General features: G+C 35.2%; 1 protein-coding gene across 1 annotated transcript; it reads right to left on the minus strand.

Moving 5' to 3' along the window:
- Nucleotides 1-13,123: 13,123 nt before the first annotated feature.
- Nucleotides 13,124-14,335, minus strand: LOC110672801 (ethylene-responsive transcription factor ERF027-like). The gene has a single exon (XM_021835688.2). The coding sequence runs from the start codon at nucleotides 14,138-14,140 to the stop codon at nucleotides 13,475-13,477; it is 666 nt and encodes a 221-aa protein (XP_021691380.2). The 5' UTR covers nucleotides 14,141-14,335; the 3' UTR covers nucleotides 13,124-13,474.
- Nucleotides 14,336-15,318: the final 983 nt, after the last annotated feature.

Here is a 15,318-nt window from a genome sequence, read left to right on the forward strand (position 1 = left end):
TTTGATTCCCAAGAAGTATATCAAGTGTTTCTTTTCCTTTTGTAAATTTAGTTAAATCTCTTGTCAAAGATTCAACTTTTTCCTCAAGAATTCTGTTTTTCTCAAGAAGTTGTTCACACACTTCTTTTGATCTTTGAAGCTCATCATTAACTTCCTTAAATAATTTCATTTGAGATTTGTAAAATTCATTTTCCTTTGAAGCCATACTCAAGGAAATATTTTCTGATTTTAAAGCACTATTTTCATGAACCAAAATTTTGCATTTCTTTTTAAAAGTTCTATATTTATCATATGTCTTCACAAATGCGAGTTCTAATTCATCAACATTAGAAAGTTCAAAATTTACCTCATTTTCACTATCGTCGATGTGTGAGCTTTCACCTTTTTCTTCAATTGCCATCATGCAAGTATTTGCAGCCTCTTTGTCACTTGTTTCATCATTTGATGAAGAGTCACTATCACTCCATGTTGCCGCCATTGCCTTTTTACTTTTATCCTTTCTAAACTTGTTTTTCTTCTTCAATGTAGGACACTTTGGCTTAATGTGGCCTGGTTTGTTACACTCATAACAAACTATTTCACTTGAATGATTTGGAGTCTTTGGAGCATATTTCTTTGTGAACTTCTTGTATTTGCTTCCACCTTTTCTAAATGCTCTTTTGAATCTTTTGACTATCATAGCCATATCTTCATCATCATCACTTGAAGCACTTGAATCATCACTTGAACTAGCTTTAAGAGCAACATTTTTCTTTTTCTCATCTACTTTTTTGGCTATGAAAGCTATCCCTTTCTTTTTCTTTTGATCACTTTCATTCTCGTCTTTCTTATAAATCATCTCATGTGCAATGAGAGAACCAATTAGCTCATCATAGGTGTATTTTCTGAAATCCTTGGTGTCTTGAATAACAGTAGTTTTTGCTTCCCATGTATTTGGAAGAGACCTCAGAATTTTCTTTACAAGCTCTTGTTCCTCAAATCTCTTTCCAAGAGCTTTAAGTAGATTGACAAGATCTGTAAATCTGGTACTCATTTCAGCAATAGTTTCACCAGGTTTCATCTCAAACAACTCATAATCACGGATGAGGAGGTTTGCCTTTGACTCTTTTACCACATCAGTTCCTTCATATGTGACTTCTAGTTTGTCCCAAATTTCTTTTGCAGTTTGACATCCTGAAATACAATTATACTCATTAATATCAATAGCACAATGAAGAATGTTAATAGCCTTGGCATTTGTAGAAATTTTCTTCCAATCATTATCATCAAATTCAACTTCAGCTTTAGGAATTTGTACAGTTCCTTCACTGGTTTTATAAGGAATATAAGGACCATCTTTAATTATCCTCCAAGCATCAATGTCAACAGATTGTATAAAGTTTCTCATTCTAGTTTTCCAAAAAGAATAATTTGTGCCATTAAAAAGTGGTGGTCTAGTGATGGAATAACCTTCAGCTAAGGGGGCAGGTATACCAGCAGAATTTCTAGATGAACTAGCCATGTGTGTGGATCACTCTAAGGGGTTTAATCCTCAAGCAAGAGAGACAAGCTCTGATACCAAATTGATGTCCCAAAATATGTCCAAGAGGGGGGTGAATTGGACTTTTAAAAACAATTTTCGGTTCTTGCTCAAAACCTTTGAAAATTGCAGCTAGGTTCAACTCAATTGACTAACATAAAATATGAACAATACAACTCTATTGACAATTTAATTCAAGGTTAGCCTATATGCAATCAGTATACTGATCTAACAAATTATATCAGCATTCAGCAGAGATATCAGTAATCTGGATAAGTTTTTAACACGACAACGGAAGCGAGATACCAAATATACTAGCGGCGAGATCAAACAACAAGCAGATTAAATCAGATATCAGCAGATTTAGCAGTAAACTGATTTTCTCAGATTGCAGCAAGATCAACAGCAAATGATATCAACTTTCATAACAGCAAAATCATATCAATCATAAAGTTAAATTGCATAAATGTAAAGAGCAAGGGTTGAGAAAATGAACACTGAAATTTTTATAGTGGTTCGGCTTCAACTAGCCTACATCCACTCTCTCAAAGATCCCACTTTGAGTCTTCACTTCACTATTCTTCTCTTTTAAAGGCAAGAGACAAAAGCCCTTTACAAATCTTCTCACCAAAGCTTTTACAAGTAGCTTCACACTTCTACCAAGTGTTATCCCAAACACTTTATCACAACCAAGCTTCAATAGGTGCTTGAATGACCTCTCACAAATGATAATAATGTGTTTAAAACTCACTCTCACTCAATACAACAGAATCTATAAAGAAGAGTTGAGTAAATAAGCCAATGATGAGCAATAAATCACTTTGAGCACTTTGAATGAAAGCTTTTATGATTTTGAACAGTGGAGAGACTTTCATTAAGTGCAAAATGGCCAAAGGAAGGTGTATTTATAGCTTTGGAACATTTTTTACCGTTGCAGAACTCATTTGAACGTTACAGATACGAATTTCAAGAAAATAGCCGTTATTTTATCGTTTTCTGCGATGTTGTGCAGAGTTGAGACAGTTAGCATACTTGAGAAAATAGCAAACCAGTTAGCATACTAAAATAAGTAGCAAACCAGTTAGCATACTAAAATAAGTAGCAAACCAGTTAGCATACCAGGAAAACTTTTCTGCATAACTTTCAAAACTATAAAACTTTACACCAAATCATAGTCAAACATTTTTTTTTTTTGCCAATAATGATATTTAAAAGAAAAATCTTTTGAGGGATTGAAAATAAGCATCATTGACTTTTACTCCTCAATTCTTTTCACAAGTAATCCTAAAAGATAAAACTAATTCTAATACTATATGTACCTTCAATTCTGATTTTCAATGCAGCCTTGGAAGGTAACCTTTTCTTCTTTTATCTCCTTTGATTCGTCCTGTGTTATCCTTAGAATGTCATCTTTTCTTCAGAAGCACGAATCCATCATGAAATCCTTTTGTCCTTTTTCTTTGAGATACACAACACTTAAAAACAATGTTAGTTTGATTCTAGTTGAGTTTTTGTATCATCAAAATCTATGCTCCTTTGAGCTTATGGGGTCAACACTATTCAGTACTCACGCAAACTTGGTTTAATATTTTCCGATCTCATCAAGAATTAATCATAAAAGAACTTAATTCATTTCAAAAGATGGAAAGTACAAAGTCATTCAGCAGGAGGCTCTTCCTTGCTCTTCAGGTACATTTTCAGCATTCTCTCCCTCCTCCCTCTCTTGTTCCTCTTCAATCTCGGCCTCAACACCTGAGGCGAGCTTTTCTAATCAGGTAAAGTATTCTTCAGGGTAGCGCTTCACTAGCTCAGCTCGGAGATCGCTATGGGCATTCACATAAGCACCGGCTTCCTTCACCAGAGCTTCGTTCTCCTTGGCCCTTATCTCTCTAGAGAATTGAGCTAGATTAACAGCTCGGCAAGCCTGGGCATCTTTAAGTTCCCTCTCCAGCTAAGCCGTTCTCTCCTCATAAGATCTCACCAGGCCCTCTAAGTCAGTGATCCGATCATCAGCAATTGAAAGTTGGGACTTTGCAGCCGCTGCATCCAGAACCACCTTGAGGATCTCCCTCCTTAAGAGATGATCCTTTTCTCGGATCATCTATTGGTTCGTGACCGCCTCCAAGCCCAAGCTCATTGTCTGAGTCAGAAGATCTTTGATGCTCTCCTAGGCCATCCGAGTCCTATCTTAGGGACTATAGATCGAAGCGTCCAAGACTTTCGCCAAATCGGGATTTCCCCAAAATGAGCGATTCCTCTCCAATGATTGAAGTAGAACCTGAGTACCTCGGGAGAGCGATCGGGCGACTGGGACAACTGGCCCAGAAAAACCGCCCTATGCACCCGAAGATACCAAAGGTGGAAGAGGAGGTTCAACTGGTCGAGTGGGAGGCTCCGAAGTGATGACTTCTACCTCCGAGGCTGACTGTTCTTGAGGTCAGAAGGGAGAGCTCGACACTTTCACCAAAGCCCGTCTCTGTGCTTGGGCAGCGATAACGGCAGCGGCAGCGGCTTCCTTCATCTCTAACACTTTTCGGGCAAGCTCCCTCTTCCGCTTATGACTTTCCTTCGTGGTTTCGCCTCCCGCCATACCTGTACATAAAATAAGTTAGTGAGTTCGCTAAGACTAGAAGACTTAAGATTCAAGTTTTACCAGTCCTAAGGCTGAGGTTAGAGAGTTGTGGTTTGATATTTTCGTGAGCGATCATGCTCATCATCCACTATTTCAGTTCAACCATAATCACATCCGAACATGAATATCAGTGAGTGATCGCTTGGTTTTTCAATTCCTTCACCATGGCATCCTCAACCTCGTTCAGAGTGATCTTCTTTTCTGGTTTGCAGATCAAATAATTCCAACTACACGGAACGCCCACGAAACCCTCAGGATCCTTACTCCTAAGGATAAAGAACTGATATTTTCAATTCTTTAGTGAGGAAGGGAGATCAGTAAAGAGCCCACAGTTCGACTTTGCTTAAAAAATTAGTACTTATCATCTTTTTGTCGAGCAAGCTTGTGTAGTTCAGCGAAAACCTTCACTGTGAGCTCAAGTCCCTTAGCTCGGTAGAGACCTCTGAAGGCTACCAGAGTTCACCAAGAGTTGGATGCACTTGAGCTACATAGACTCAGTGATATTTCAAAATGTCTCTATAAAATTGATCCAAGGGGAACCGTCGCCTGGCCTTCAGTTGTTCTTCATACACCATGATTAGATCTGTTTTATCAAAGAAGTGATCGGCTCGAAGATTCCCATGACATCTAATAAGCTCGAAAGAGTCAAGCGGGAGATTGTATTCTTGGCTAATGCATTGGAGATCAGCTACCTCAAGGACCGATGGGGGCTCGTCCACTAGTAGATTCTCTTTCCTCATGGTCGGAGCTTGTACTTGCTTTGGTTCGGCAGGCTGATTAATGATCGGAATGATAGCTGTACTCGGTTCAGATCCCCCAAGTAGCCCAGTCGCATCACCTTCTTCAAAGGACCACGAAAAGTGAATAGAAGGAGGGCTTGCAACTCTCTGACATTCGGTACCGCTCATTTTCCAGAAATAAAATTAAATTTAACCATAAAAAGATTAAACTCTTACCAGGTTGTAAATCGGTGCCGGAAAAAGCTAGAAATCGAGAGAGAGCTTTGAGTTGCTTGGAGAAATTAAGAAAGCAAAGTGTGCAACTGACTACACCCCCCCCCCCTCTCCTATTTATACTCATTCGAGCATTAAATGCTCACAAGGCTCTAGGTAACACATCGGTAAGTGGAAAATCCAGTAATTTCAATTCTGCATTGAGAGAAAATTCTAGAAAGGGTGGAGGAGATCAGATAAGTGAGGTTGGTTATGGGGATTGACTATAGATCGGATAGCAATTGGGTTTAGACGGTAGAGATTGATTGAATAAAGGTTCGATTAGGGATCAAATTGGACAAGGTTATTAGTTAAAAGAGATCGAAAAGATGACCAATGCAATGCAAATAATAAAAATAAAATAAAATAAAAGCATAACAAGTAAAATAAAATTAATCTTAAGTAAAAGTCTATTTCATTTCCAAAAGATTAGATTACATTACTTGGGCGATCTTTTTAGCCTGATCAGTAATTACAGATGGTCTTACCTACTTTACATTATACCCGTCTTGCTTCCACAGTTCGGACGCCTTCCAATCTCATGATGTCGTTCATGAAATAAAGGGAGATCGGGAGGGTGGCTCTCATCAACTATGGTAAAAAATACGAAAAGCTCAGTGTCATCATCGATGTCATCGACCAGAACTGAGCTATAATCGGGACTCCCGAGATGGTTAAGAGCCAAATGAACTTCAAGAGGCAGTCACCGATATCAAGATTGAAATTAGCAGTCCCCTTGCTCGAGATCGACCTTTGGCTTGGACCGATAGGCCGATCAAAGGCCAGAACAGTAGTCATTTTGGACCCTAGTCAGCCGTTTAGTCCAGTTCCCTCGCCATCATTAGATGACATTCTCATAATTCTCTGATCATCGGTATCATCCATTTCCAGGTGATAAGCAAAGAAGGCTACCAAAAAAAGATCAAGGCGGTTGTCATGATGAGAATCTGCATCAGGAAAATAAGGCCTAGAAAGAAAGCACATCAAAAATTTACCAGAGAAGGAAAAGTGGAATGTGAGAATGACAGGGTTCCCTCTCTCACATATATAGGCCTTGGCATTAAATACTTGCAGAACTTAAAGCGGCTCATTGGTAAGTGGAGAATTTAATGCTTCGCCATTATTTGAGGTTCATCGACATAGGCCAGATGCGGAGAAGAGATAGGAAAGAGATCAGGAAGCAAGAAGAGATATGACACGGAAAGAATTGGTCAAAGAGATAGGAATAGGAGGTCTCTGAGCTGCCAATCATAATCAAAGATCGGATAGACCAAGAAGTGGCCAATAGAGATGGGAAAGTTTGGGGAAGTGGGAGTTCAAAAGTTATTCTCAGTCATGACCCTTGATCCACAAGATTAATTCCCCCCACCATCAGATCTGAGTTGGTTAAAGCATTTGGGATATAATCTAATTTCCACCATCTATTCCATTTGAAAGAATGAACCCTAACCATTAGATCTAAGGCAGTTAAAGCATCCCAGTATGCCTTAGTCCACATCGTTGATCTCACTTATAAGGAGGGGTTTGGGACCTTTAGATTAAAAGTAAATAACTAATACAACACTTTTGATTCCCAGTCTTTGGATCCATTCTATAAGAAAAAACCCCTAATTATTGGATTAGAGGAGAAAGGATAGAAATTATGAACTAAATCCCAACCCTAAATTTTGATTTTCTTTAATTTCAAGACGTTGGATTATGTCCTTTTAAATTTAGACTCTTCATCTTTTTCTACTCAAATCCTGACCCTCCATCTTAAGACCCCGTTTCCTATAAATACTTACATGCAACATTGTAGAAGGGGTTGAAAATCAATGGTCTCTGGGGGAAGTCTCTGAATCTGAATATTGTTATAGCTTCATTGCCCTCATTTTGAGGTTCTTTAAATTTCTAAGGGACATTAGAAATAAGTTTTATAAAGGATCTTATTACCAGAACTCCTAATATGGCGATCCATATCTTCAGTAGATTCGCACACTAGCTCAGTGGTCCAATCTCTATTTGTCATCAAGGTCTTATGCTTATCACCTTCGGTACCTCAAGTCACTTTTTCACCCTAGCTTTAGCGATTCCAGCTTTGTGAGACATCGGTACTGGCTATTATAATGTAATCGCGATTATATTACATATTTGATTACGTTATTTACTAAAAAAAATTAACATATTAAAATGATAATTATGTAACATAATTAATTATACTTAAAAAAACATAATGGTTATTACATTTAAAAATAAATATAATCATAATTATTTGTTTTGATTTTTTTTATTTATTGTCAATATTATCACTGTCACTACTACTCAACCACTACTGTTATTGCTACAACTACTCCTACTCTATCACCACCACCACCACCACTGCCACTATCTTGTTACCACCATGGCTACTACTATCATTTGATCACCGTTATCACTATTTAGTTATTGTCGCCTCTATCACCATCTGACAACTACTATTACCACTATTTCACCTTGTCACCACCACTACCACCACTTAGCCACTACTGTCACTCAACTATTAATCACTACAACCATTACCACTTATTATTAATATTATAAATAAATTAATTATTAAAATAAAAATTTTCATTACATTACACTAATTATATTTTTATTTTACAACCAAATAAAGAAATGTAATGACAATTAAATTATATTACATTATAATTTTGATTATATTACAAAATTAATTATATTATATTACATTGCATTCTACCAAACTTAACCTACATACATATTGAATTTCATAATTCTAATTTAACCTTTGAGTTGCTAAAAAGTTTCTCTAGTATACTAATAAGTTTTAGCTTAATAATAATGAAGCTTTCTCCAGAACTGTGAAGTTTCAAGTTTGAATCTCTATCAAAATCTATTACATTTAAAAAAAAAAAAAAACCAACCTCTCCCTATATATGTTTGTGATTGTGGATATTCACACTAGGAATGGCAATGAGTCAGAGTTTTGTGGATACCCGATCTAATTGAACTGTAATAGGATAGGTTTGAGTAGTATATAATCAAGTTTGGAATGAGTTCAGGTTTAAAATTTAATACCCGTGACGAGTTCTGGTCGAGTTTAAATTTTACATATTAGGTATCTATTACTCGAACTCGTTTATATATATATATATATATATATATATATATATATATATATATATATATATATATATATATATATATATATATATATATATATATATATATATATATATATATAATTAAATATGAAATATATGTTTTTTATAATAATATTTATAAATTTTTATATATTTTATTTTATATAAAATAAAATTAAAATATTTTATAAAATTATTAAATTTTTAAAATATAAATTATTAATAAAAATTATTTTTTATATAGATTATAATTAAAATATATAAAATTAAACGAATTTAATATTTATCAGATAATTATAATCGCGTTTGTGATATTTTTAAATTTTGATAATATCAATCACATTTGAGTTCAAATAGAATAATTTTCATCTTTGCTATCCCTAATTCACACAGCTTCTTTTACCATCCATCAATTCATCAGGTCATGGTTGCAATATCTAGGTAGTTCTCGTGCCTAGAGTATGACTAACCTCAAGCTTTGAGCCTACACTAGTTCAAACACTCGATAATTACAAATTAAATACAGCTTCGGTTTTGGAAACCCTTTAAATGTAGGATAAATATTTTGATATGAATTTTTATACTTTAGAGAATTTAATGTGGACCTTTTGCTTTCAACTGAAGGCATAAAAAAAGTCATTTATTATTAACATGGATTGACTCGGTTGAGTATCGAATTTTATCATAGTATATTTCTTATTGGGTGATTTATAAATTTTATTATAATCTTTCAATAAGATTATTAGTATTTCTTAACTCTGAAATAGAGAATCTCCGTTCAATTATTATTATTTTTGTTTATAACATAGATTGGAATAGAAGAAAGTTTTCCTTTTTGTATGTGATTTTATAAATTATATTTTAATATATATTATCAGTAAATAATATTTGTATAGGAAATTTAATTAATACTATTTATCAACTTCTAAATAAAAGATACTAAATATTGAGTAAAATTACAAAATATATAAAATTAGGTTTTTTTTTTTTTAAATCAAAGTAAAACCATTTTAAATAAAAAAAAATAAAAACCCATTTCACCTCTTGTTTTAGATGGAATATGCTCATTAGACAGAGACGAAAACAAACTAAAATTGTAACAATTCACCAGTCAAACGAAGTTTTTATTTATAAAAGTTTTGCAGGAAATCAGTTGATTGAATTTTGGAGAAACTGTGTACATACCCACAAACCAACTTGGAGGAAAACAATTGATTGGATTTTTGAGAAAATGGAATGGGACTGCATTTAATTTCTTCGGTATGAGTCCCTTGTCATGTCGAAGTGAAAAGCTGACGCTGAAGCAAAGGATGACTTTGGTCTGGTCCTACGCAAAAAGCAGATTGCAAGATTAACAAAACTGTATAATAATGCCTGCACTGAATAAAGGCCCGGCCTCTTGCAGTGTATTTTGTTAGCATGATTCCGAAATTTGTGTAACTATTCTCGTAGCCGCATTCAGAACAGTAGTTGAACCAAGTGAAGCGAAACTATCCATTTGATAAGCCAATGAGCCTCTGTTGCTATGGAGTTGGTGGCGGTGCTGCGCCCCTACTCATAATCCGAAGGTTCATAATATAACTTAGTGAATAATCAATTGACTGTCGAGTGGACCATCTTCCTTTTTTTCTCTTTTCATAATCTTCCACTTGGATCGTCTTGTTTTGGAAACGAATCACAATCATTTCACTTTATGGAAATTGACCCATTCTTTTGTTTTCGCCAATTGTTTTTCCTCTTAGCAGTTAAACAATATGTGAATCGGATTTGTTCTTTTTGTCCTTTTTAAGCTACCATTCCTACAGGGTACTCTAGATCCTATCATTTTCCACCTACTTAAGAAATGAATTAACTATTTCCATAAATTGTATGGAAATTTTAATTTTCTAAACTTGTTTCTTAAAAAAAAAAAAAGTTAATTCTTGAGTTTATTTGATCAAATAAATTTAAACCCCTATATTAATTGTTGATTATATCAAAAAATTTTAATTCTTACAATTTAATTACAACTTTCAAAGTTGAATTTTTATCCAGAGTTCAAAAATTAATTTATATATTTTAACTTTTTAACTTAAATTGCTTGTCATGTCACATTTTTTAATTTTTTTTATTTGATTCATTTTTTTCTCTCTCTCCCTCGTTCTTTCTCTCACTTGGTATATAATTCTTACCCTTTTGCCTAGAGAGAGGGAGGAGAGAGACAGAGAAAATAAGAAAGAGAGAAATGAATCAAATGAAAAAAATTAAAAAATATGGCATAGGTATTTCAAGCATAAAAAATTAAAATTTATTTTTGGATATTTGTTTATGTCCGATTAATCCACTAAGAGATAAAATACTTTCAATGATTATCTTTTTTATCTACTAATATCATCTTTTAAATTAAATTTTGAATTTTAAATAAAAATATATTTAATTTTAAATTAAATTATCTAAAGTAATTTTTTTTTTGATAAAATCAACATCCAACGCGCAAAGGTGTAATTTGCTTTTTTTTTTTTTTTTTTTATGGAAGGTGTAATTTGCTTGTTAGCTAAATCTTGGGAGATATTTATGAGAGTGGCAAAGTCAGATTTACCTTTGACCTGCATTTCCATGCATGCATGAGACCTACAAGTGGTGACTTCAATTTGACCATTGTTCACATTGCAAATTGGCAGTAGAAAGTACGAGAAGCAGTGTGGAATGAAGTTTCGATGCATTGAAATGAGTCAGAACCACAAAGCTGTTGGAATGGGGCTGTAGGTCTATTCTTCAACATCCCAGCCTTCAAAATTAAATGTAAAATGATGCCTCAAATGAACTTTCACATGTAGATTATGTACAATAAATATGTCGACCCATGAAGATATTAACATCGAATCGACTAGACTTTTTAGGAAACAAATACAATAGTGCGCTATTGGCTTGATAGTCTTATTAGTTTGTCAACTCAGGCCAGTTGGACAGCAGATTTTGTTAACCATTCAACCTTGTACGTCGGCTCCTACATATTGCTTTGTCCTTCGTCAAATACCACAGATTGAGGGTTAGATTTTCTACTGTGTTATTTCAGCAAATCTATTAAGGAAATTATGACAATTGTCGTTATATAGTCGGAGATATCATCTGAAATAGATTGTAATTCGTAAAAGAAAAATGTCGGTAATTCCTCTTTGGATAGTAAGTATAAGATTTCAATTGTACAACTTGAATTTCCACAAGACTAAGCCTACTTTTGTTCAGCTGTCAACAAAAGTAGCAAATTAGTCATCAAACATTTGCGACTAATTTCATTGCCGACTCCCACTAGATTAATCAAATTAACTTCCTTTTTCGTTTTCAAATTTGCAGGATTAGTGTTGTTTCCCTCTCTTTGGCATTCTTGTAGAGGGACCTGACTGTTAAATACAAAATGTTCTCCAAGTTCAGTTCTTTAAAACTCAAAAACTACAATCATTATTTCAAAAATTGTTTCTATCAGTAAGCATAATACTGCAAAGCAAGCGAACAACAAACACTTAGCTAATTACCATCATTATTCTACTTATTTAAATATATATATAAAAAAATGGTTTTGCATTCATGAGTGTATCAAGTAAAGATTTGCCAATCCAAAGAAGCTAGCAATGGCAGTCCACATTGTAATTACAATAATCATAACAATGTAGGACCATCTCTTATTTCGCAAAGCATGACTAGCTGTGACTGCGGAATTTGATGGTCAGGATTAGAATGTAGAAATTTCAGTTTCTTTAATCTCTTGTAAAATTTCAATACTTGGCCCTCAAATGAACTTTGCTCCCCGTAATTTTCAATTTTTTAAAAGTCATTGAGCAGTAATATACTCCCTTAGCGAGTTTTTCTTTAATTTTGCCGCCAGTTTTCTGAAACTTTCCGAGACATATAATTAACTCAATCCGCTTATGTAAATTTACGAGCAATATCTGATCTGGCATTTGGTGAGCTGAATCAGCTAGAGCAAGTTGTGAGATAGCGAGTTAGAAATCATAACTATAAGATCAAATAAGGCATGGCACAAACACAAACTTCGTCGGGTCATTGATTTCCCATTCAAATTGTTAGGGCAAAGTGCCATGTACCTGCTTGTTGTAGCAGTTCACATTTTGAGATTTCATATGTAATTATGAGCTAGAGATTGCAGGAATGGGACCCATTAGACATGAACTTTACAAGGCCAGAAGGCCCAGAACACAGCAAGAAAAGCAATCAGTTTTTGTCCTTTTTTTAAAACAATGGCTTACCTTTACTAATATCTCCTTCTTGAGGGAATGGTATTCATTTTGGTTAAACATGGCAGAAACTTCAACAACCACAAATATCTTTTGCCACAAACATTACCCTTTATTTTGGAGATAGGGAAGATGCTTGTGAGTGTGGGACTGCAGAAGGACAAATATGTGTTGAAGAAGCGAATTCTCTCTCTATTATATGCGCATCATTGCATCATTGCATGCTCACAGTTCCGGGCGAGTATCGGCAAGAATCAAAACCAGTGTCTGCAGTCTGCTTCAGTCACAGACTACGTACTGGCATTATGTTAAAACCTAAGAAGAGATCCCAAGGGCACAACTTGTTGTATGTAGAACATGTATTGATCCATCTCAATCCCCACCTGCAGCTACAGTGTGTTGTATTATTATCATTATTTTGCCGGTAATGATAATTGAACCACAGGCATCAACATGTTTCTAGCACTATTTGCACCTGTATCTGGTTGTCACTGGTTTTGTACAAGCTTCATGTGAACCGAAGTTAAAACGGTAAAAATCCATTGCCCAAAACTCCAAATCCGGAGCAGAGAAAAAGCTAAAACACTAGTTGAAGAAATATAGGTGATCTAAACATATGAATAGCCATGTTTATCAATAAATTTCTGACCATGTTTCGAGACCCAAAACAGGGAAAAAAGTGAAACAATTGTGGGGATGAGAGACCCTCCGTACTATAAAATATCAGACTCATCTCATCGAGATGACACAGGAAAGTTTCCTAGTCTTTAACCCAAAACAAGCACGAAAGATACAGCTAATTAACAACAAGAAGCAGCAAAATCACCTAGCAGCTTTTATGCTACCTTCCTATAGACTGATAGTGATGCACGCCCTTCAATACTAGGTAGCTAGAATCTAAGCAAAACCAAGCTTTGAATAAGAACAACTTCTTACATTACCATTTAAATCACTATTATAACTGGAGAAAAGGGGTTCATTTACTGGTAGGACCATAGGCCTTCTGCATCCGAATCCCCTGGCGAATCATCCGACGATGGCGTGTTTATCCTTGGCGGGCTCACCATCATTGCTCCTGCCATGTCCACCAGCAAATTTGGCAAGTTTAGAAACATTTCCTCGTCAATAAACTCTTGGCCTGACTCAACGCGGCTTGTACTGCTAGACGTGCCTTCCGCGGCAGCCCGACCCTCATCCAGGATTGAACCGGTTTCTATCTTGGGCTGCCTGGCCGCTGCTGCACTAGCTGCCGCGGCCCGTATGTCGCTGGCTGACATGGATGTTGGTATTGGGTAAGATATAATAGATTCGGGGAAGTTCAAGGGCGTATCAGGGCCTTTGAGGGCGAGAGCTGCGACGTCGTAGGCGGCTGCTGCCATTTCAGGAGTAGGGTACGTACCCAGCCATATACGTGTAGTTTTACGTGGCTCCCGGATCTCCGACACCCATTTGCCGCTTCGGCTTCGAATTCCCCTATAACTCGGATGCCTTCCGCTAGATGGATAACTGGAATACCCACCCGGAGATCGAATGGTTCTAGGTGACGGATTCGATGACGTGAGGCGCGGCGATTGGTCCTCTGGCAGCAGAAAAGGGTTAGCTGGGACTTGTTCTCCGGACGGCGCACTATCATGAGGATCGGCCATATAGAAAATATATGCCAATAAGAAAAAGATTATGTAATAAGTAAATGGATCATCCGTTGTTTTCTTTTTTTTTTTTTTTAATCAGAAATATAGAATTGAGTGGGATTTTGTTCACATATGACAAAATGATGGCTTAGCCAGATGAAGCTTATAACGAGAAATGAAGTAATGGGCTAAAGCGTGGGGAATTCGCGGACTTTTTCTACGGCTCAAATGCTTGTAATTTATTGAGCTTTATATAAAAATGGTTTGATGTGATTGGCTGGATGAAAGGTTACAGTGCCCACACGTATTAGGCACACATATACCTGATTACCTGTGGCTTAACTGGTCTTCAAATTCCTTTCCCACATCTTCCCCCCCGCCTCTTCCCCTTTTTTTTTTTTCTCTGGTGATCATGATTCACAGATATATATATATATATATATATATATATATATATATATATATATATTCATGCTTACAACACTTGATTTGTGTGTTTATAATTTGTTGACATTTATTTTTGCTGGCTGGTTGTACTGATTATTTGTTTAAAAATTGGTCCCCTTTTACTCAGAAGCTTTGATGGTCACTGGTCCTGTTTCTCTGTGTCTTCTCTGCTGCTTTAAGGGCTTATCCATCCCTGTCTTTAACAATATCAAATCAAGAAATGGGATCATTAACTTAATTCACGGCCCTCTTTTATTGAATCATTGAATCGATAGAAGCGGGAGTTAGCCTTTCCTTGTTAACGATAGTGAATAAGCAGTTCAATGATTATTCCATTCCTGCTGCTACTTAAAATTTAGTCAGACTAAAGTGATCTTTGAAATTCTACATCGACTGTATATAATATATATATATATATATATATATATATAAATAAAAAATTTATTAAAATTACTTTTATTTTAATAATGATCTATTCTTATTTTTAACTTAAATATGTGTGTATTCTACCTCAAAGAAAGGAAAAAAAAAAAAAAAGTATGCCTTGAAACCATTTTTGGAGTTGTTGTGGTTTGCCCATAGTTGAAGCCTCGTGTAGAGTGTACGTGTGTATGAATTATATACAAATAAATATCCTCTTAAGATTGTTATGATTATTTTGCATATGAAGTATCTATTATCTGCACCCATTTATATAAATAATTAGTTAAATATAAGATATATATTTTTTTATAATAATATTTATG

The sequence above is a fragment of the Hevea brasiliensis genome, chromosome 13 (assembly GCF_030052815.1).
Source record: "Hevea brasiliensis isolate MT/VB/25A 57/8 chromosome 13, ASM3005281v1, whole genome shotgun sequence".
NCBI classification, from domain to species: domain Eukaryota; kingdom Viridiplantae; phylum Streptophyta; class Magnoliopsida; order Malpighiales; family Euphorbiaceae; genus Hevea; species Hevea brasiliensis.